The sequence below is a fragment of the Pelmatolapia mariae genome, linkage group LG17 (genome assembly GCF_036321145.2).
Source record: "Pelmatolapia mariae isolate MD_Pm_ZW linkage group LG17, Pm_UMD_F_2, whole genome shotgun sequence".
Classification (NCBI taxonomy): domain Eukaryota; kingdom Metazoa; phylum Chordata; class Actinopteri; order Cichliformes; family Cichlidae; genus Pelmatolapia; species Pelmatolapia mariae.
In genome coordinates this window covers 10,253,852-10,278,356 of record NC_086242.1, presented here as the reverse complement: position 1 = coordinate 10,278,356, position 24,505 = coordinate 10,253,852, and the positions used below count along the sequence as shown (strand labels likewise).

The window sequence follows — 24,505 nt, the reverse complement described above, 5'->3', positions numbered from 1 at the left end:
CTGTTTGCATTTGCTTCCTTAAATTAAGTAGCCTTTTTGGCTAAATTGTGTATTTCACAAACTAGTTAGAAACTTGGGCTCGTGTCAACATGACCACATCCACAAAAATATGACTACTTGACATTTCCTAACAAGAAGGCTATGGACACACAAACCCCCAGTATCCCAATATGATGGGCAAATATCAGCTAATAATATTGGCCACTGAATAAAGCCAAACTAAGTTGATTGTATTGTAAAACTAGAACTCGTGTGCATAACTTTTCCTCCAATTCTTGGAAGGGTGGGCTGTTCCAGAACAACAGCATATTTGGCTTTCAGGCTCAACATAACTTAAACCAGACACCACTATCTCTTTGTTTTCTTTAATGAAAACTTTAATTACCCATGAGAATTTCTTCTTCTATGTCATCTTTGTTGCCTGAGCAAGCATGAGATATTTAACAACACAGATTCCCAACTGGATCCGGTTATTTCCATGGGGGATTATAGACATTCGGATGCCACAAAGATTTTTTTCAGGCCCTATAAGATGAGATGAGATGAAATTTTAATGATTCCTAAGGGGAGGTTGAGCTGTTACAGGAGCAAACACTAATAAGTCACTGAAAAACAAACAAGCAGTAAAGAGAGGAGAATAAAGAAAAAAGGAAGCTGCAGGCAACTCAGTGACAACTGCAGCATGTATGACGAAATGTAAACATGTATTACAAAAATATAAGAGTTTAAATCAAGTGCAGAAAGTACTAGTACTGCTGCTTTCCTGAGGGATCTAATGATTAAATAAAAAATCCCCAAATTATTCTGTTTAATGATAAAAGATGAAAAAGATCAAGATTTCTCTCGTTTTGTTCAACAGAAGCAACAACACTTCAATTCAGCTCACTCTAACGTTTGCTAAAAACTGCTAAAACTATCCTGCAACAATGTCAGTATACAAAAAATTTATTAGTGTCATGTTGTCAACCAGCACAATGTCAAAAATCAGTCCTATCATGTTAGGACACTGGTGACGCAATCCACAAGAGTTCATTGTGACTATACCAGGATCTGCCCACAGTGTTCTTCATATTGTGTAGGTAGCTCCCTTTTCGCCTGCTAAACAACTGCTTCCCCATTGAGTCCTTTAAAGATGCCCTATAGTGACTGGCACCGACACATAAGCAGCAGATCCAGTCGTGCAGGGTGTAAAGTGGGAGGTCAGTGGATCAGACTCGTTTCTCCAGCACATCCCAGAGATACTCGATCAGAATGAGATCTGGGGAATTTGAAGGCCATTTCAACACCCTGAACTCTTTGTCATGGATCTCAAACATTCGTGCTGAAGACTAAGGAGTGTATGTAGCATGTTTGCAAGTTTAGGTAGGTGTAACAGTCACATCAGTGCCACAGCTGCTTCCACTGGCTTGTGTTCTTTCTATAATCTTTTGCCATCTTTCCCCCAACATGCACCTAGCCACAGAGACAAGGTAAAAGCGGAATCTGATGTGTTTTAGCAACCAGCAGTAGAGTTTTCAGAATTTTGGTTTAGCCGCCCTTCAGGTCTTGTGGCATCATTGAGTCATGCCCAGTTGTCCTGTTTTGGTAAGTACTAATCATTGCTTACTGGGAACACATGACACAATGTGTTGGAGATTTCTGTAATCTAGTTGTCTGGTCACTACCTTGTCAAAGTCACTCACTTTAGCTTCCAACACATAAACTTCAAGAACTCTTCACTTGTTGTTTAATAGTGATTATCGTGGCTCATAGGTGTACACACAAGATTATTCGCTAATGCATACATTTCTTCTGTAAACCTTAAAATCCTTCATTTTCACTCATAAATAAATCCACAGACACGCAAAAACAAGTTTGGAGCAGCAGGTGGTTGCGGCTTTTGTGGTCACACCCAGAGCTCTGTGCCTGCCTCACCTTCCTCAGCAGAAAACAGAAGGTAGAGGATGCTTTGTAAAATTAGAAGCAATTAGAGGACTCACTAAACAGCATCACCCATATTTTGTTCCACTGGGACAACTAAAAATTTGTATGATATAATGTTTAACACTTGACTAACATACTATTGCTCACATTTTACTACCTCAAAAACACCGATGTCAGTTTTGGTACGTCATAGGTTACATCATCAAGATGCTACTGACACATTTTAGCCAGAAGCCCAGAAGTATTGAGGTTTTAAACCCATCCCTAATGGCAGAGCATGAGTAAAAGCCATGACTCCCTCGAGTTCCTGCAGCATCTCCCCTCCACCCTTCTCTCTCTCCCTCTCTCACAACCAAAGATTCTTCTACACATTTACACCACTGCAGGACCCACTGGGAGTGTGGCCGGCAGAGTGTGGTTTATGTCTGTAAAAATAGCTCTCGCCATCAATAGAACACTCTCAGGCTTAAACTAGGCCTTGACATCATTTCTTTATAAACACAGGGATGATGCAGAGAAAGAAAGGAACATACTGATAAGAAAGAGAGAGGGAGACGGCATACACTCCTCACAGGGTGTCCTGCTTCAAGGAAGTGTTTCTACTTTGGCAGCTTCTGCAAGTTCCCATTTGTATGTTTTACTAAGAACAGGAAAAAAACCGTCCAGTAAACAGATAACTTGTAGGTACACACTAAGATTAGAATGAGCTAAAAATGTCTGCTCTCTCATAAAACTGCCTTGTGCAGGAGACGAATTAAAGAAAATGAGAAATTTAGTGCAGTAAAAGGGATACATTGGCTCTTAAAAAATGTAATAACCCCAAATGAGTACTTTCCTCGAGGTGCAGCTCAATCTGCATAATGTCTAGAGGGGCTTTGGTGGATCCTTTTTCATGTGCTTTAGCTCAGGTATTTTGTTAGGCTGTCTAGAGGATACTCTGCAGGCATAGCAGCTCTTCTGCAGAAATTTGGGCTTGTTCTGTGCCCTTCAAATGGCATATTTTCTTTATCTAAAATCATCCTGTAGTAGATCTGCTTTAATGTTTACTTACAGTCATTGTTCTGCTCCATCACCCCTAAAGAAAACTTAACAAACTTGGGAAATTAATTCACTATCAGTGAGAGAGCAGATGTCCATAAACACCATCAAGATTCACTTTGATGATATCTCCACTATGCATCAGGTTTGAATACGCCTATTTAATGACATGGTACACTTATAAACACAGATAGAGACCAGTTCATTTATGCTGGGGGACTTTAACATATCCCTACTGATTACTGGAGAAGGGAAATTCCTTCTCTCCAATCCTACCCATTCTAAGGAGACATGGGTAGCCACTGTGTGGTGGCCCAGGGATTAATTCCAGCTGTAAGCCAGTGCGCTTCAATCAAGGACACAGTGACAGGAGAATTATCCTAGCATGTCATTTCTTTGGAAAGAGAGAGAGAGCACTAAATCATCTTCACATGCATTAAGGCTTATGTACCTTCTAACTGATGCATGATTTGAGAACCCACTTCAGCTTTATGCAAATTACGTGTTCACAAAGACAACCCTTTGAGGTTTGATTTTTATCGTCTTTAGCAAAATATTTGTGTGTTTTATAAAAGATAGCTCAACCAGTTCCTCAGTGTAATAAAATGCCTGATAAATTGTTGATATCATTAGCCTACGGGTAGGTACACTTTTTCCAATCTTTGCTGTGAATGTTTAAATTATGTATTGCCCGCAGAAAAGAACAGTAGCATCAGCGTGTTATTAAAGTGGAGTTTGTCAGTTGATAATTATTTATTCAGGACAAAAAAAAGAAAAAAAAAAAAAAAAAAAAAAAAGAGTAGCAGATCACTTTACATCTTCTTGCCACTATAAATGTAATCACGCTGATAATCACAGAGCCATTGTTTCTTACATTAGCACAAAAATATGCTGTCAAAACGGCAAATCTTTAGAAAATGCTTCTAACCATCCATTCGCTTCCGCTTATCCTTTTCAGGGTTGTGGGGGGTGCTGGAACCTATCCCAGCTGTCATAGGGCGAGAGGCGGGGTACACCCTGGACAGGTCATCTGTCGCAGGGCTAACACACAGGGACAGACAACCATTCGCGCCTATGGGCAATTTGGATTAATCAATTAACCTACAATTAACCCCACAAACTGCATGTCTTTGGACGGTGGGAGGAAGCCGGAGTACCCGGAGGGAACCCACGCAAACACGGGGAGAACATGCAAACTCCACACAGAAAGACCCCGGCCTGATGGTGGAATTGAACTCAGGACCTTCTTGCTGTGCGGCAACAGTGCTAACCACTGTGCCACCGTGCTGCTATAAAGTGCAGTTATAAAGTGTTTTGCTGTGTTATACATGTGGATGTGTGGATACATCATGAGTAGAAAGAAAGAGGGCTGTAAGAAAAGTGTACACCCCTGCAGGCCCAAAAGGAAGAGACAAAAGGGAGCAGAGAGAAGCAAGATTTAAAATAATAATAATAAAATAATTGAGTAATAAGATGGAGGAAAAATGTATAAGACTGAATGACAAAGAATAAGAGAAAAGAAATCTGTGTATTTATGAATGCGGCAGATAAAGCGTGTATGTGTTTGAAATAAATTGCCTGCATTTGCATAAAGGACTGTTTGTTCTCAAAGAGAAGGAGATGAAAAATGTAACAGTTCTGCTTTAACTAGCCTTGGGTTCTGGTGTGTTCAATGCCATGTTGTGTTGCAGAGCATTGCAAAGTGTTGCAAAATGATCTATAAATACAGCTCCTCCTCCAGGAGTAGCACCAGCCAAACAGAAGTTAACTTTGGTAAAGTGGAGGCTGTTTGTAACTTTGGGCTGATGGGGAGCTACACTGTAACAAAATACTGGGATATTATTTCTTTTCTTTTTTTTAAATATGTTTTCTGTGTGTTTTGTGTGTTCACAGTGTTCTCCGACAGGCCACCTCTCGCCCGGCGTGAACGCCTGTGTGGGCTTGTTAACTAATCTGTGTTGAGGACGAGGTAAAGCAGGTGAAAACTAAAACGCAGAGTCGACCAGTTGCAAACATCCTTAATGAAAAACAGGCTGGAACGATTTAACGATATAAGGAGACAAACTGAAAAAATAAATAAATGTCAGACAAATGTCCTACCTGCGAATGCGGGGAGGTTTTGGAGGTGGAGTGTCCCACGTATCATCCGATAATTGGTTGCTTGCTTTGTCAGGACTGCTTTCATCCTGGACAAACACAAGAGTAACAAAATAGTTGGACACGACATTTGTGAAAAGTGGAAAATAAGGGAAACCCTCTTATTTTTCTTTCCTGTCATATTTAGATGCTGGAAAGCAACTACCATCATCCCTACTTTTAGTTAATCAATATAGTTTGTTTTTTGTATATGTGTTTGTATATTTACATGAAAGATGAAGCATATTTTTCAGCAAGGCCTCTGGACTAACCCTCTTTCTTCTCACCTAAATGTTTCTGAAGCAGAGGTAACAAGTTGCTACAAAGTTGCTTCACCAAACGATGAAAGACTATTCTGAAAGAAGCCCTCCCCCCAACAACAATTTTTCTCTCTCTTCCTCTCAGCTCTCATCTTTCCTCTCCTCCCCTGTGACTCATTAGTTTGACTCCCTCCCCACTCTGGTAATGAGAAGATGACAGGCCAACTTCAGTTGTCAAACTCATGACATAGGGGCAAACCGGGCCATTTGAACGCTCTAGTCTGCCGAGGAACTAAATTCTGATCTAAGAAAAGAGGGAGGAACACAGCTTCTTTGACTCCGTATGTCCACGTATGTTGTGAGAACCGATCTTGTGGGACTGTTTCCTGTGAACAAAGGCGGGCGTGAGCGTGCGGAGAAACATGTGGGATGCGTGTATGTGGAGGCTTATTGTTCCCACTGTCACAGAGATCACCTATGTGGGTGTTTTAGTCACCAACAATGGCTGACTGGACATGAGTCAATGCATGTATGGACTGAGTCAGTACAGCACAGCAATACTGATTTGCCATTTGTGCGTGCAGCGTTCTTCTTGGACTTGCAACTAAGCGAGATAACGTCAGGGTCACGATCAGCAGCTACAGACTTGTGCTGCAGTTTATGTCATGCTTGGTGCAAACCACACCTTATTCTTAAATGATTAATAGCATAAATTTTAAAACAAAGGAAGTAGTGATACAGTTTGTCCACATTTTAGAGCCGCTCAAAGATATATTGAGCTCCACTTTACAAAGTATGTCAGCAGATTCTTTTCTAATGTCAAAAACAGTTGTGTCCGTCTGTGTGACCGTGTCTTGCGAGGGTCGCCCTTTCCCAACGGATGTGTTTTTCTATTCTCAGACTCAGAGTGCATTATGGGAGAGAAGTGATGTCACCAAAGCTTCCTAAGCAGGAAGTGAGCTTCTGGATTGCTGCCAGCACACTGTCTCATCAGCTCTGTATCCCCCCACACCTCCCACAGTCTTAAGATTTGCCAATCTAAAAAGCTCTCTCATTGATTCCCATTTCCACCATGTCTATGTTTTTACAGGTCAGGTGGAGCACTAATTTCTTGATGTTACCTCACCTGATGCTGCTTTGAATCATTTTAATTTCTCTTTAGGATTAAAAGGCTATGAAATGGCACCACCTCAACAAAGCTAGCACCTAAAGCTTCCCATCTTCTTCAGGCAGAAACGTTTAACACAGAAACTGGTTGCATTTCTTCAGAGGCCACTGGTGTAAAATGCTGATGGGTATTTGTGTATCATGTTGCATATGCTGCACTTAAACTTGCATTTGTGAGCTTGTTTCTCTTAAAAAGCAACTAAAGCAAACATGCCTCAGAAAGAGGCAGCAGATTTATGGTCTGGTATTTTATCTGCTCACAATACATTTATTATTACTTGCTATTATTCTTCACTTACAGTAACAGCAGTTTCTGTTTATATCACTTAATGTGATGTACTGATTTCAGCCTCTTACAGTGAAGCTTGTGCAGTCTTTCTATGGTCTAGCTGTCTAAATATAGAGCAGCTTGTAGTCTCTTTAAGGCTGCTTGATGGGATGACAGGAAAGACCTATAGTTAAATGATAATTTGTGTTCCAAAACCAGATTAGAGCATGAATATTTAAAACACAAAGTTTTGGTGTCTTTCAAGTTTGGGAAATAATATTTGTCCCTCTTTTTTTGTGTTGTTTTGTTGTTTTGTTCTTTAGGCTAAACACAGAAGGGTAGTCTCACTCTCTCCAAGGCCCAGGGCCATAACAGGTATATGCTGTGCACTGTCCTAAATGAAAGGTCATTGTGAAAAAACTGGTGGCATCGGTTCATATCAAAGTGTCCATATCTATGAGCCAAGTAGCGAAAGAAAAGAAAAAAGAAATCCATTCCCAGATGTAGCAGCCCTATTCAAACTTGAGGACGAAACACAGAAGAAGAAATTCTCATACAGTCTACATACATCAAGCTTTAGTTTCAGTTTATTAGACCTACGTTGTACAGTGTCATTTGCAACAAACTTTGATCATATGAGAAAAACTTTTTTGGCCATGGGAGGAGGATCAGAGACAATTCAGGACACTTTGTATAGAGTGCTTGTGTATTTGGGGGCAATAGAGGATAATGTAAAGCAATTTAAAATGAGGTCAGCGGTAAGTGACAGAGCAAAGCGCTTCCAGTTCTTTTTAAATAGCTGAAATTGTCTGCAGTCCTCAGAGTACTCTGTACAGAGATATCTCTCTTTTTAAGCACAATCACAATGACTCTTCTTTTTCTGTCTGTAAACAAAAGTTTTCTTTAGACCTCTCCACACCATCTTCTCCCCTGTGACTAATTATCTGTATTTTTTTCCCCTCCACTCCCTGTAAGTTACTCAGCGACATCCTGTCTTCCTTTAACACTACAGAGCATGCACTGTGTGTGTGTGTGTGTGTGTGTGTCATACCATGCCATCATGGATCTGTGTGCTGGTGGGACTCTCCAGCTGCTGTAGCTGTTTCTCAAACAGTTGAGCGATGGCTCTATGAACCAGCTCATACTGCTCCTATAGATAGAAAGAAAACAGACACATGATGAGGCAGGAGGGAGAAAAAAAGTGGTGCATGAAGCCAGAGATAAGGGTTAAATGCACGAGGTGTGAGAGGAAAGAGAGAAGTAGAGGAGGGGGAAAAAACGAGTTTCAGCAAATCAATATCAAATCAAATATACTTTCCACTCTATCAAAACAGATTTCATTACAGTTACAAGCTTCCTACAGGATGGCGGTCTGAGACTTTGAACTCAAACCTGTGTCAGCGTTTGGCAAATCAATTCTGTAATTCAATTAACGGAGCTCATTTTCACTCCTGGGAGAGAAAAAGAAACAGCTCGGACTAAAGGTACAAATTTGAATCTATGTCAAAGTGCAAAATGCCTCCTGGTGAAAATCACACATTAACTACAGGAAGTAAACCCATGTTAAAAATTGTGGCAAAACAACCTCAACCAGTTACACGCAGCGATGGGAATGCGTGACAATGAAAGACCCTTTTCAACCAGGTATGTAGCAAAACGAGATGAGAATGAAGGGGGCGACCTTTAGCAGGAAATAAGCTTATTATTACAGCTGTGCATTCGAACATTATAACCTTAAAAGAACAGAAGGTTAACAAGATATCTTTTCCAACTCTTGCAGAAATACAGTTTAACACTTCAGTTATATGATAACATGCCTTTTTTAAAAAAAATTACAATGAAGGAAATGAAAATCTACTTGGCAGCCATTACCACACATACATTACAGCCAGGCGATCAAGGTTCACATCGACATTAAGTAAACTTTATCCTGCAGACACAGAACAAACTGTGTGGTGTCTGTCTGATTGAACCCATGTGACAAAGGAGCAGAAGACTGTCCAAAGAATTCCCACTGAGGGAGTGTTCGTGCTGATTTTAATTACCTCCTGCCTGCGGCACTCTACCTAAGTGCCACTTCTCGTCTAAACCGAACAGATTATTTCCCACGACCGAGTATTAGGGCCACATTAAGAAAAAATTTTAAAAATTGTGTGCATTTTGAGAAAAAAGTCAAAATGTGGAGATTACAGTTGGCAATGCCACGGCTCATATACACTCTACAAAACGCCTTGTGTAGCTGAGTCTGTGTAGATGAGTCAGTGAAACTAACTGATCAGCTGTCCTATCGCCTCTTGTGATTCCACTAGTATCCTTGCACCTGCCCATTTCATTTTGGACAAATCTGGCCAAGTCCTCCAACTTTGTGTTTGCTTTTTTTTTTTTTTTCTTCAGTGTTCTTTTACTTATCACACCACTGTGTTTATGTGCTAAAAGAGAAATTACTTCCTTTTAAATGAAACCAAGTACGACCTCACTAACTCATCGACACAAGGCATTTTGTAGAGGGTATAGCAGCCGTGGCAGTTTGTCTTGAAACAACACCTGTAATCTCCATATTTTGACTTTATTCTCAAAATGTAAATGTAATGTTTTTCTTAAAGTGGCTCTAATACTTCTTCATAATTTCCAGTAACGAGAACACATCTAATACAGAAAAACCTATATATAAAAAGGGTGTTATATATGACGACGTCTAGAGTTCATGACCTCAGAGCCATGGTTGTGCGCGGCAGCAGTAAAGCTTCTGAGGACTGATTAGCATTTCTGTGCTAGTATGGAACTAGTAAATAAATTATCGCTCTGTATAAACATCCGTTTCATTAATTTACATCTGTAATGAAAGCTAAGACAACAAACCTTGGTTTGAACAGCCGAGTGTCGCTGTGTCCTCATCTCTTGGATCAACCGGAATACATTAAAATCTTCTGGAATTTTCTTTACAACGTTAAAAGAGAATTAAAAGAAATGTTAAAATCGATCTAATGTGTACATTTGCACAGGTAAGTGTGTGTTGACATACCCCGGCTTTGAGGAGGTTCCATGTGTAGTCAATAGCACAGATAGCTCCTGTCCTCCCACAGCCTGCACTGCGATTAGTGGAAACACACACATATACACAAATAAGCTTTTGTTGTATCAGTGCACTAGATAACTAGATTTCTATCACTGAGAAGCATCTGGTCTTTTTGTATGTTGTTTGCATGTGTGTAATAACACCTCATCCAGACAGGAAGGAGACAGGAGCCTCACAGAAGCACACACACACACACACACACACACACACACACACACACACACACACACACACACACACACACAAAAAAAAAAAAAAAAAATCATAAAAAGTGATCTCACGCTGTCAGCAAGCATTCTGCTACTATAAAGAGTACCGTTTCTCCACACAAACAGCGCACATCAACCCACACAAAGCATCTTAACAGATGCAGAGACGCAGCTTTAAGTCCTGCTGTGTAACAGAGGAACCAGGAAATGTCCTCAGGCTGCTCATTATAGCTGATTACACACACATGGAGACGAGCGTGTGCGTTGTTTGTGTGTGTGTGTGTGTGTGTGTGTGTGTGTGTGTGTGTGTGTGTGTGTGTGTGTGTACACCCATGCATGTGCGCAGCAGAAAACTAGAAACTGTGGGCTTCTAATTATTCTGCTTTTGTTTACACTCAAGTTGATAACTTTACCATTTAAGCTTCTTACTGTACTGTACTGATAATATTTACATTTGTAGCCTAGAACAGCGGTCCCCAACCCCCGGGCCTCGGACTGGTACGTGAGTCGTTTGGTACCGGGCCGCGAGAGTTGAGGGTCAGGTGTGAAATGTATGGTTTTCAGGGTTTTTTATCGGTTTTCAGCGTTATTTTGTTATCGTTTTTATCGTTAACTCGGTTTTCCTGGGTCTTTTCACGTGTGTTATGAATAAATCTTCTTTTTTTCGGTACCGGTACTAGTTTTATTTTGTTGTATTTATCCGCGAAACCTTAAAGGCCGGTCCGTGAAAATATTGTCGGGCATAAACCGGTCCGTGGCGCAAAAAAGGTTGGGGACCGCCTAGAACTTTCTGTCAAGTCTCCAGCTTCAGTAAATTGGGTAAGACCTGCTTTGTTTAAAGCAATTAAGCATTTTACATTAATCCATTTTTAGAAATTTCATATATTTCACATATTAGCTGAATTTCACCAAAACAACAAAAAACACTAAAACTCAATTTCAGCTAAGAGTAGATGCATGCATAACTACCTGCAGTGTACACATATTGGGACATCATTGTTCTCTTGGTATTCTCTCATCAGCCCAATCATATCCAAAATGGAATCAAATGATGAGGGGACGTCATGATCCGGCCAGTTCATATAATGGAACTGCGTTATCCTACGGGATTCCTGCAGGAAAACAAACGTTGATAACTGAGTTGAGTCAGATGAAAGCTGGTTCAGTGGTGAAAGAGTGAAACTATGATATGCCATGAACAATGTTGCCAAACTTAATCTTAAAAAAAACAAAAACAAAAAAAACCTTTATTGACACACAGAGTTTAAGTATAATCCCACCCCATGGACCTCCAACTTGTCCACAAAGGAAACATCAAATGGTTTTTCAAACTAACCCAAACAGCTCTCTCCAGATGCATCTGTAGTCTGCAGTATTCAAGCCTGAAGACGGTGCATCAGATCTGGAGCATGACCAGTTGTTTTATTTTTGTTTGGATGTTTGTTTGTTTTTTTTTTTTAAAAAACCCTCACACACACAAAAAAAACCCTAAACAAACAAACAGAAAAAAACAAGAGTGCAGCGTGACTGACTGTTTATGCAGACCTGTCAGGATATTGCACTGCAACAGCCTGAGACGTCTGAAAGATGTTTGTGGTCATTCAGCACAAACGGGAGCTTTTTAATGCACCAATCGTCCTGCATGCAACATTTGGCTCCTGGTCAAATGGCTCCTTTTTTCTCAAACTCAAATTTAAAGGTTGCCATTTAGATGCATGCAAGCAGTTGAAGGGGGACTTTGGGTCTATGGCTGCAAAAAGAAAGCCTAATTTGACTTATATACAGCTTTTATTTGTTGGAAAACATGTGGATATGAAGTTTATTTGTAGGCAATCTTGTCGCTATTGTGATAGGCTGTAGGGTTATCTGAAAGTTAACACTTACTTTAGACTGGTTTCTTGATAAACTACATTAGGTATTAATGAAGAGGCCTCGAGAGAAAGCACTTACATTTTCATACTGTGCTGTCAAAGTCCTGATGAAGTAGTCTGTTCTGGCCTGCTCCGATTCCTAGAAAACAAAAACATGTGAGAAAAGAGGCAGTCCCAAAACCCAGACCTGCTACGTGCCTCCTTTTTGTTTTTAGACACTCGTCTCACACTCACACACTCACTCACTCTCTCTCACACACACACACACACACACACACACACACACACACACACACACACACACACACACACCTGTATCATCACAGATTTGTCTACTTACATAGGAGATTCTGAAAGGGCCAAAGCTCATAGGCTGCTCCCCCTGCATCGGGAAATACCGCTCACACTTTTTCTAACCAGAGAAGAAAAGTTAGCTTTGGCTGAGAACAAAATACGAGACAGACACCACAGCTTCCTGTGAACACACACTTTCAGATTCAAAATAAACAATTAATGTGACATGTAGAACATAGACGGTGACAGATATAAGTGACTAATTATGTGCTTACTATAGCCATATGTGCATGCAATATAGAGCTCAAAATAAGTGATCAGTGTGAATTCACATATTCTCTCTCCACAAACATTTTTTTATTAGAAAAAAGAAAAGCAGTTGTGATTTTACATGTGCAAAAACGTGCACACTTACTCTTCCCATCTCAAACTCTCGACAAGCCATCACAATAACCTGCGAAGACACAAAAAGGAAGGATTACAATATAAACATTTAAGCTCTCAAAACTAAAAATGCAGATTTTTATTCATTCCTGCGTGCTCAGATTTAAAAGAGTTAGAGAAACTAAGCAGAGCATCCTTCACGTTTTATCGCACATTTCCATGCAGCTGCATTTCAGGTCATTCCCTTTGATCCTACAGGAGTAATTATCAAAGCTGCAGACTCATCCCTCTTCATAGCACTAGTTAAACCTAATCATAGCCCTCCTCCCATCTTTGTCCATCTGGTTACAGCATAAGCACTCTCCATCTGCCTCTTAATTCCTGACGACACAATTAAATATTTATTTTGAGTATCTTCATTATTACAGTCTTACTTCGTACACTTAATTTATTTAACCGCCACTAATGTCAACATTTTTTCTCAAATTTCTGTAATGACGCAAACCTTTTGTTCTTCCAAATCTGCACTCTTGGAAAGAGTAAGCGCTCATTTAAAAGAAAATAAACAAACAAAAAAAGGAGAATTAAATTTTACTTTAAAAAAAAAAAAGTCTTCTGTTAGCTGCGGCTAGTTCTTGCAGCATTTTGCAAAAACACATTAGGTAATAAACCCTCTCTTCCTCTTCAGCCACCCTGCTAACAAAAGATCCTCCGGCAGTACAGCGGTTTTTATGCTTTTTGTGGCTAGCTTGCCAAATACTTGCACTGTTAAGGTGCCATTTCCAGCTCTTGCAGCACCACCTCTCGCCCTTGCTATTGTGCTCTTCTAGTGGTCACTCGCAGTACTGCAACAAACTAAACTATTGAACTGAACTGCTTCACCATTCCTGTTATAGAATATAACCTTTCATATATCGTAGCCCTTACAGAGCCTAGAAAGGTTTGTTTTACTGGCAGTGTGTTAATGTAAAGTAAAATTTTGAGCAAGCCGTTACAACAAAACCGACCGACTCACTCAGAGCATCAACATCGATAGTACTATTTTCTGATTTAAGAATCCAACATTCTGATATATCAGCTGATATTTTGTATTTATGTGTGACATGTGTAGTTATTTTTTTGCTTGTTTATGCTCTGCTCAGACAATTCCGCCCTCTGGTGGACAAACTATTCAACAAGAAGGTTGAAGGGTGTTTCTTTGATCTCTTCATTACTTTTTAAAAATATTTTATTTATTATATATTATAAATGCCATTATTTATAAATTGGCAAATAGCCAGGTTCTATTTTTAAAGATCAAATCAATGCTTTTAATTCCATTTAAGTCCTCAGTAGATAAAAGTTTACATCGCTGAAATTGGATTAAATCACTGCAAAGAAGCCAATAATCAGATATCCAGTCTATTAATGAAGACGGGAAGAAAAAAAACCCCATCAAGTACATTCAAACTGTAAGCATTTACACATCAGACTTTTCTTGCTCTCTTTACCTTCAGCATTTTAGCGCAAAAACAGCACTTAGATACACGATTCAATCGTTCACAATGAGAAAAACAAAAAAATATCTCCATCCATTGATTTCCCATCTTCTAGTAAGGAAAACTCACAGCTACGTTGTACTCCCAGATCATCCTCCAGAAGTCGATGACAGTGTTCGGCAGTGGACCCTGAGTTGCAATATAGGCCTCTGGGCCATCCATACCCTGAAAGCAGAGAAAACATGTTCACCGATCAATTATATTAACACATTCAGCGAGGATTAATCACATGACTCAGTACACTATGAGAACTTTTCCACTAAACAGTAAACAACATGCCAGAGAACATGGTAAAGTAACTTGACATTTACCTTAATGAAGTTAGCATTGATGTAATCTGTGTCCTGATTGGTTGTTTTTAGCTTCAGCTTCACTCTACTGTGATCAACTGGGGAGGAAATGGAAAGAAATATTTTCTCTATTAAAACATTTTCTTCTTATTGAAACAAAAATGAACAAAAAATGAATGAGGATATAGGTGGGAACAAGTAAAATATGTGATATAATGGACACAGTATTATCCCCCATTTTTATGTACAGTGCGTGTGTGTGCGTACACATCTGTCACGGATGAACCAGTTTTTCCTTTGCCTTGTCAGCAACTCATTCACTAAAAGCCTTAATGAATGAATGGATGGATGGATAGACAGAGGAGAAAAGCAGGATAAAGGTATAAAAAGTAGGACAGATGTTGGGTCACGTAAGCTTCCCCCTGAGGTTATTATTAAGTACCGCAAGACCTCTGTGTAGGAAACCATTGCATGACCTACAGTAGCTGTAGCTGCTATAAATGGATCTCTAAATATACTTTCTCTTATTTTCTAAATTTCATTCATTTAACCAAGTAGTTAGAATAAAATCCTCAAAGTAAACACGAGCAGGTGACAATATCTAAAAAGATATTTGACATTTGTTGGGGCTGTTACCACCTTTAACTGAACACCGTTTTCTCTGGTGTACAGTGACCTTTAAAGCTGAGCTGATATGTGCGTGACGCTTATAAGCTGCTCGTCATGCAGGGAGCAAAGTTTCATATAGATTATATTGTCAGGCACCACTTCTGAACAAAACGCCAAGTGAAAGCACGGTGCGTTTATTGCTGTGAATCAACTACAGTCATGAAACAGATGCAGAATGATAAGCTAGTGCAGCACATTTGGCCTTGATCTATGCATATATGTGCGCATACATAAAGGCCAGATGTGCATTTTGATAAACAAGATGGCAACCGGAAGGAGTAAAGCAAAAATCATCCACAGATATTTTTACCTATTCATAGGCAGCACACAACCACCAAAACCCACAACAATGCTAAACATTAGGCTCCATTTAAATCCTTGTTTATAGCAGCATTGTAGCGTAGCAGGGAGGCGCATTAATGCAAAGGCCAGGTGTGACCAAAAAGTTTCCATAAAAATCAAAAGTTAATTTCTTGTGGACCTCCAATTCTCCTCCCACTTTTCAGAGTTAACTAGGTAAGTAAGTAGCGTCTCTGAAGGTCTGAAGGTTTTGGCATTACAAATTACCAGAATTTGCCCATTTTGTCCCCTTTGTCTTCCCCATGTCTTCTTAGTATGAAGAAGCCCTGTCTATTGATTTTTGATTGAATACATTGAAAGTTAAAAAACAAGAGAAATTTGAACTAACTAAATCATGTGGAAGCTATGAGATAAATTATGCCACTCTAAGCTAAAGAAAAAAGTTGACATCTTTACATGCCAACCCCAACTTTTATCCTGTTTTCTTAAAAGAAAGTGGATAAATCAGCAGTGGCTCCATTCACTGAGTTGCCAGTATAACATACAAGAAAAGTACATCGAAAAGTAACGTGGCCATAAATTTTTATTAGTTTCACCTGTTTCTGATAAGTTTAAATGTGTCCTGTGGGAAAGAATCTTTCATCTGTGGAACATGACTTACATGGCAGGATATCTTTATATCTGTTCTTCTTCACATTCTCCTCTCTCTCCCCTATGTTGGTCGGGTAGATCTTCTCTGTCCGGTATTTGGTAGATAACCGTCGTAACCGCTAAAAACAAACAAGAAAACAGGACATATACTGTAAAACACTGCTTTTCTCTTTAGCAGTTAGACATTTACCATGTGAAGTGGTTAAAAGTATAAACTGGTCTTCAAATAGAAGAACTCAAACACTGATTATAGTAATGACTGGTGCGCCTTTGTTTGAGAGGAAATATGATAAGACAGCAGGGTCAATCAGTGATACAAGTCAGACACAAGCCAGCCTATCAACATCAGTATCACTCAAGAGAGAAAACTGGTGAGCTCGAATGAGAAAGCAAGCACTAGACAACAGCGCTAAAACCCCCAACACAAAACAAAAAAAATAAAACTTACAGATGATGGTTAATAGAGTGTTCAGTGCTCTCAACATACCCTTTCTTTAGGCTGTCAACCGGGGTATATATCCGGCAACTCATTTCACCCTTTTCATTTTTAGTTTTTATCTGTCTGAGAGAAGACCACCCACAATTCACATATTCGTGGGAAATAACCTCGCTCTTGTTGTGAAAGTTTAATTGTTGATAACCAGCCCACATTCCAGATCAAGGCACCAAAAACTTGTTTGCTAGCACGTTGCCTGTAGTTTGTATGGAAGTTGCTGAACTGTCTGCAAATGCTTGCCTTCTACTTGCCTACTAATACTAACCAGGCCTTCAAAGTAAAAAAGTCTTGCTTTAACACTGCAATCAACACATTTCAATCTTATTCTGAAGGCCACCCGTCACGTGTCACACTTTTCACATTCTCACCACCACTTGATGAGTAGTTGCCAAGTCACTGAGGACAAGTCTGCATTTTTCATGCAAACTACAGGCAACGACAGCAACCAAAGCAATTGCAAAGAGGTTCTCAGTGTACCAGCATATCTCTTTGTGACCAATTTTACATAGTGACTGCGAGTTCCCCAGGTGTTCACCAGTAATGATCAAGGCACATACTTTTGTAAAGAAGGGATTCGTGAGGTTCCCGTGGTTGCCGGTAGGTAGCATAACAACAGCAGTGGCTGCAATGACTTCAGACATGCTCGCATGTATGGGTCGTATCGACTATCGTAGGACATATGCCATGCGTCCAGAGGGGTACACATCGAGCACTTGTAAACATTGCAATATATTCAGCCATGTATTTTAACCTTTACTGCAAGCTTTTATGTCCACAACTTGTTTCCATCAGCTCCACTCCAAGCCCGAGTGCGTGCAAGGAGCTGAAAAGGTTGGATCCTTGCATCCTTGTTCATTTAAGAAAGCATGTGCGCCTCCTTTCATTGCATCCACTCGCGCCAGGTGGAAACTAAATCTGTGGGAAACATGTTTCACTTCAGTGTTTGTCTTAGCTTAGATACAAGCAGGTTATTCTCATTTATAACACAGAAATGCTATTTTATCAATCCTTCTACACTGACATCACTATTAATACCATTACACCACAGTCTCACACACACAAACTCCCAGTCCTCTCTGTGTGACAGTGCATAAAGTTAAGTGTGGCCAAATCTAATAGTGGCTGACACTGATGAACACACACTCAGTTAATGGGAAATGGGAAGAGCGTGGGTCTCTTGTGTGACAGCAGGCCAGAGCTTAGCTAGCTGTCCTTGAACACTGCAGGCAAGGATGAGGATCTCTTTACAAAAGGAGAACACTATACAGGGGCCATATTTTCTTCTGTTTACTCGTGTAACTACAGTCATTATGTGTTGGGCTTAGGGCGTTTGCAAAATGAAGGTGACCTACACTCAACACCGAAAGCACCATTTGTGGCCACAGAAGACTGAATCTGACAGCGTAGGCAAAGAGCTGAGCTTAAAAAAAAAAGCAGCTTAATACACTATAAAATGACTTTTCAATGAGTCTCTTTATTGTCAAGATAATTGCTACTGTGATAGAAAATGACATCAGGAAGAGGACAAAATATTTTCATTTAAAGAACCATATTTTATTAAGCCTATTCTGAATCCTCCTTTTTTCTTTAAATCTTCATTCTGGCCTTGAGTTTAACAGTGGAAGTCTAAAGAAACTTCAAAAGCACAGCAAAACTTTTGTACCATTATAAAACTCTTGCTGCTGAACTTAGATAGCATTCGCATGGTGTCACTCTCAAGGGCCTTAAAAAAAAAAAAAAAAAAAGATATTTCAGAAGTCGGTTTAATCTCTTTCCTCTCGGTTATTCAGACATTGAGGAAATTAGGAATCTCTCCACTTTTCCTGCCTCTCTCTCTCTCTGTAAGTCTGAGAAAGTCAGCGTGGGCGTTCAGGCTTCTGGAGCCTCGTGTGAAAAATGGTCCCACCTCTTCTCTCTGGCTTTCCTCCTGTTACTGTAGCACGGCACTGCACACCCCAACTCCCTGTGTTTCTCACACTCTCTTCCTCGTTTCACTTTTGTAACAACTTCAGTGCTAGTGGACATATTAGCATGGAATAAATGTGACATTTCAAAAAAAAGACTACACTTGATTTTTCAAAATGTACAATGCTTACAGAAGTATTAAACAGTGGTTTCTGTGCATCAGTTTTTTCTTCATTCGTAAATAATTAAAACATTTCTGACTTTCAGAAAGTTGTCTTTTGAATCTTTTTATATTTTCTGAGCACAGCACACAAGAATCCCCCCAATGACATGATCAGTTTTTCAAAATTTAATTTTACGAACTGACAGAGAGAAAAGGAGCGCAAAACAGAGACTGTGGGCGGCAACACAGCTGTGCATGTGTGTGAGAGTGTATGTGTGTGTGTGGTAATAGCGTTAGCGCTCCTCTGGCCTCATGTGAATTACATTTGCAACAGAGGTCTGCTTCTGTGTTGGGCCACAGCCCGGGCAGACATGCACACAAACACACTCTCACACAGACACATACACAAAACGAGTAGAGAAGTCAGGCAGTAATGATGATAAGTAGCTTCCCTTTGTAGCCCCTTTTGTTTCATTTACAGGAAACCCGGGGAATCAAATTCATTTTCCCATTAAATCCTGTGGATTTAGACATTCGGCGGCACTTGGCGTACAGATTTTTGCCCCTTAATCACCCATTTTAATCTTGAATGACATAATATATTATCCGCCAGTTAGTTAGGACAAACCAAGTAGTAACAGCAGCTACACTCAAAATTTCTGCAAAATTAACTCTAGGGCAGGGGTGTGCAGCATAAGGCCTAAGGGCCAGAATCGGCCTGGCACAGACTCAATATCGGCCCACTGTATGGCTTTGGAAAATGTGAAGGAGAGCATCAATTTTGTACTTCCCCCATGGCCATTCAAACCACACCAAAATAATTAAATAAGAGATAAAGAATTAAATGACAGAAAAGTTCCAGTGTTTCACTATTTAAGAGCTATATTTCGATTTTATTTTATTTTTTAGGTGGATAGTTCTGGTATCTTCTGTTTTATAGTTACAAAGTCTGGGCAATGAGCTACTTACTCTATAAGCCCAGGGAGACAAGCTGATAGATTTTTTTAATTTACTACAGCAGTATTTCTTTATCATGTAGAAAAACTGAGATGTAATGTTGAAATTACAAGTCTTCTTTTTCTTTAAATATATCTGAGGGATAGAATGTGTAGTTAAACTGAGTTTTTACTCCAGTGGATAGCTTTGCATCGTTCACAGTTCAACGTATCTCATAATCTTATTCTGTGACATGATAAAGGTCCTTAGTTCGCTCACTGTCTACCATGCTGCTATAAGGCAACCCTACCATTAAGCATTCTTCTTATGATAGACACAAAAAAAGGTGTTTTTTGGACAGCAAGTGGGCGTGGCTTCTTGATTACATTTTAAGGATATCTGTTCAGTGACATAACGCAGAGCCAAAAGTAGTAAAACCTGCCTGAAACTAAGTGTCAAGAGCAATCTGAAACTTGAGCTTTTGGCTAACAAGGATTAGCAGCACACAAATTTACTATAATAACGATCATAAACATTTGTAACTGATACGTTTTATTATCCCAGGTTTCACACAGTCACTGATAACAAATGTGTAAAATTATACTGATGTTCTTAAATATAATTAAAAGCATGTATGCAAAACCAGTAGTTCTAAGCCATGAATGCACCATAGAGCGCTATCTTCAGCATCACTGACAGCGTCTTTATTTATCACTTGTTAATCTGCTGATAGAGCAGGGCTGACTTGTCTGTGGAGTGTCACTTACAACAATTACAGGAATGGCAACTAAGAACTGCTTCCAAATGGTCTACTCCATCAGAATATATGCCTTTAAATGTATCAGTTCCTTTAATCAACGCTAGCATATTTTCTGAGAAGTTGTGCAACAATGGATGTAAACTCTGCATGGCTTTTTTTCCCCTCTCCACCACACAGACAACTGAAAATGAATTAATGAAACAACCAACAAAAGATCAACTCTATAAAGGCACTTGTTTCAATATCAATCTTTAGTTATAATTACTAATATTATTAGCAGTTAAAATCACTTGTTTAATTGAAAGCCTATGTGATTTACAGCAGAGTAAAAAGATACCTCTATAATATTAGAAGAAGATTAGATGAAGAAAATGTTAATAGTACTCCAATCAGTCCTGTGAAAAGCTAAGCTCACACCCTCACAGCTTCCATAGTAATTAAGAGGTTAAGTAGCAGCTAGGTGTTGCTAATCAAATATACCTGATTAATTGACAAACTTGTCAATTAAGGCAAAAGTTTCATTTGCAGTTTGTAGGTCTGGGGCATTCTGGTTGGTTAACATCTTGCCACAATCTTCTTAGGAGGAGATGTTCCAGAAAATTCCCCACAAGATTAGACAATGCTCAGAAAAATTGGAAAAAACAAAACAAACAAAAAGCCCCAAGTGCTACATTTCACACTCACACTCTGCAGGCCTCGATTAGCTTGTTAAATGTTGAAGTTCACCCCAGTATAATTAAAAGACTGAACAAGAATAGCTTGTTCGGAAGGGTTGAAAAGGGGAAGTCTCTTCTTATTATAAAAACAAAACGAAACATAGAAACACAGTTTAGGTTTGCAAAGTTGCATCTGAACAAACCACAAGACTCCTGGAACAATGTCCTTTTACAGACAAGACCAAAGTGGAGATGTTTGGTCATACTGCGCAGCACCATGTTTGGTAAAAACCAAACGCAGCATATCTGCACAAACAACTCATACCAACTATAGAGCACGGCGGTGGAGGGGTGACGATTTGGGCTTATTTTTCCAGCCACAGGACGTGTGCACCTCGCAGTCACTCTGTCAACCGTCAACTCCTCTAAACTATTCTACAGTCTAGACTGAGAATACCAGTTCAAAACTAAAGCTCAAGTCAAGATTGTATCATGCAACAGGACAACGTTCTCAAGCACGTCAACAAATCTACAACAGAACGGCTGACAAAGAAAAGAATCAGGATGTTTCAATGGTCCAGTCAAAGTCAAGACTTCAACCTGACTGAAATGCTGTGGTGGGACCTTAAGAGAGCTGTGCATAAATAAATGGCTGTAAACCTCAATGAACTACAACACTGTAAAAAAAGCGTGAGCCAAAATTCTTCCACCAATGATGTGAGACACTCATAAAATCATATAAATGATTATTATTTATTAAGCCCAGAAAAGGGAGTTAGCTGAAAAAAACCCGAAAACAACTCTTGAGCTTTTTGTTTCTTCTGTACACAAACTACAGATATGGCAGTTTAGGTTTAGGGGTTATGGTAACAGAAATTTCAAAACAGCCATAACTCTCCATGATTTATGTTTATTGTGAGAGATATGCGTATGCACTGTTTACATATTTCTTTTGTTGTTCAAACTAAGCATGTTTCTTTCACTGTCGTTTGTCACTCAGTATCATTACAGATTAACAAAAATAAAATACTGCTTTACCTTGTCCTAAATTTTATTTCCAATAATTCTTACATAAAACACCGACATAAACCAAAGCATGTGTGTGCTCTCACAAATAATTTCAATGTCTGAAGAATTGAAGAGTGTGACGTTTATAAAACAAACTAACAAGAGAAGTGTAAGAAAATTCAAGGAGGAGATCAGAGCTTGCATATTTCAGATAAAGGAGAAAAAGTGATCTGAGGTCAAATATAAAAAGAAAGCGGAGGTAGCAGGAAAAGATGGAGGAAGAAAGGGGAAGCAAAGGACAAGGAGAGAGTAGAGGCTTTCAAGAGGCTCATGATAACTAAGCTAATGGGTTCTTTTATTCGTTGTTCTTGACGTTTATTCACAAGCTCCCGTTGTACTCCGTCGCTTCACACTAGCCTCTGTTCTGAATGAAGAAGGTGGGGGCGAAGAAAAGTAAATATCCTTGTTTCTATTGGGATTCAAGTGCACTCCTCTATTCAAGTCTTGTTTGTTATCTAGCAGACGGTGGATGTATCGTTTCTGCCAAAGAGCACCTCTGGGTGGAAATTAAGCAGGAAAAAATAAATAAAGCCGATTTTGATTTATTGTAACAGTAATAAATATAAATTCAACAGATAGAATAATACATTTACTACCACATTTAAAGAAATGAGAACCAGGATTCAGCGCTATTTGATATATGCCTTAAAATGAATCAGCTGTTAAATAAACTTCATGCCAACTTAAGAGTTTCAGCACTACTGTAACGATTTCATCCCAGCTGATCACAACAATGACTGGTGCCAATTTTAAACCAAGAAATACAACTGCCTATAACTCTTCTACCCTCAGGAAAGATGTCAGCACAATAAAACACACAGGTACCAAACACCACAGGAAACTGCTGTGTTCTCGGAAAAACTTGTGACAGGTCCTGTGGTTTTCACACCCTTAAAGTCATCACATCATTCTCGTGTACAAAGTTGAAATTTTAAAATCATGTAATGCTTTCAATATATTTCTGTTTTAGCTTCTGCTTTTTTCTTTAAAAAAAATAAAATAAAAAATTGGTCACCTACTATGACATTTAAGGGCTCGGATTGTTTAGGCGCCACTCACCGAGAGGTGCCAGCTAGCAAAACCTTCACCTGCAGATGTTTGAAGCAGAAGAAAGCGAGGCTACGTTTTGACAGTACATGCTTCGTCATCGTTCACAAGCTGGGTTGCGTTTGTCAAGATTACTCAAAAGCTTCTAATTTGATCTTAATGAAACTGAGAAGCGGTGCATGCACAAGTAACATAGTAACCCACACTCAGGGCATGTTTAATGGTTTCTATAACTGACACTCGGGTTTATGCACAACTCCGGCCAAAGCTAACAGTAATTTTATAGCAATCTACTTTAGTGGGATTGCCATGAAAAATAACAGTAGTAGACTTCTCAGAAGCTCGAGATGCATGGAAACTTGTGTTTCCTCTTGTAGCCAACAACAGAACATCTGATGTTCTTTGGTTTACAGTTAGAAAAGCACCTCTGGCCTTGAAGTGCCACATTATTGTTTGTTAAACTAATTGGGGATGAAGCACATCTGTTAAGAAATGATGTAGATCAGTCACATGAGAAAAGAGCACTGCAAATGGGGCAATTCAGCTGCATTTAAAAGTAATTAAACAGTAATTAAACCTCTTGAATCGAAGTTATTAGTTTGCACTCTAATCACATCTTTATTGTTTCATTTTAAATTCACTGTGGTGGTGTACAGAGACAAGAATTTTAAAAATTGTGTCAGTGTCCACACACTTATGGCCCTAACCACAAAAAAAAAAAAAAATTATCCCCCCCAAACCACTTATACATTAAAGGAAAGAAAACCACAGGCAGAATACATGTGAGTAATATGAACAATTTCTAGGCAAGACCACACTGAAACCACTGGATGGTTGTGGCTCTGACTGCAAATGTATGTATCTTGAAACCTTACCTAACAAAAGCTCACTAGCATTTATTTGAAGACAATTGTCGAATTGAATCTGCAGCTTGCTCCAATATCTACAGGGCTCCAATTTCTTCCATTTTATCACGTTCTTTTGATGCAATAAAATAAACTTCAGTGCAATAAATGTTTTTTTTCTTTTTTTGCACATTTATCATTGTTACCATACTACTCATTATTTTTCTAGTTTTTCCCAGCATTCACATGTCTCACGTTGCTCAGTTTCCTTCCGTACTCTGTTTCTACCTTCTGTTAATGTCCATTTCTATCACTTTCTTACTTCCCATCAGTCTGAGAAGTTAAACAGTGTGAATAAGCTGGCCAATTTCCTGTGAACGCTTGACTTCCACTGCCATGCACACGCAGGGCGGTGCCCCCAGCAGCCCAGGGCTGACTTCACAGACCCTCTTGAGGGTGTGACTGAATCACATGTGCTCACAGACACATTTCTTCACAATGACTTGGCCTAAAATGGCTTAAAGATGCCAGGGCAGTTACTGGGATGAGAAGCAG

The 24,505-nt window shown here is 39.4% G+C and overlaps 1 protein-coding gene across 5 annotated transcripts in view; it reads right to left on the bottom strand.

Moving 5' to 3' along the window:
• The window catches only part of ptpn12 (protein tyrosine phosphatase non-receptor type 12), a 52,565-nt gene that overhangs the window by 12,219 nt on the left and 15,841 nt on the right, over positions 1-24,505 (bottom strand). For all 5 annotated transcript variants that reach the window (XM_063500671.1, XM_063500670.1, XM_063500672.1 and 2 more), the window contains exons 2-12: positions 16,085-16,193; positions 14,476-14,552; positions 14,234-14,329; positions 12,658-12,696; positions 12,289-12,360; positions 12,028-12,087; positions 11,047-11,189; positions 9,815-9,881; positions 9,652-9,729; positions 7,844-7,942; positions 5,062-5,147 (exon numbers count right to left, since the gene is read on the bottom strand). In XM_063500671.1, coding sequence (XP_063356741.1) covers positions 5,062-5,147; positions 7,844-7,942; positions 9,652-9,729; positions 9,815-9,881; positions 11,047-11,189; positions 12,028-12,087; positions 12,289-12,360; positions 12,658-12,696; positions 14,234-14,329; positions 14,476-14,552; positions 16,085-16,193 — 926 coding nt within the window. The remainder of the gene's footprint in view (positions 1-5,061; positions 5,148-7,843; positions 7,943-9,651; positions 9,730-9,814; positions 9,882-11,046; positions 11,190-12,027; positions 12,088-12,288; positions 12,361-12,657; positions 12,697-14,233; positions 14,330-14,475; positions 14,553-16,084; positions 16,194-24,505) is intronic.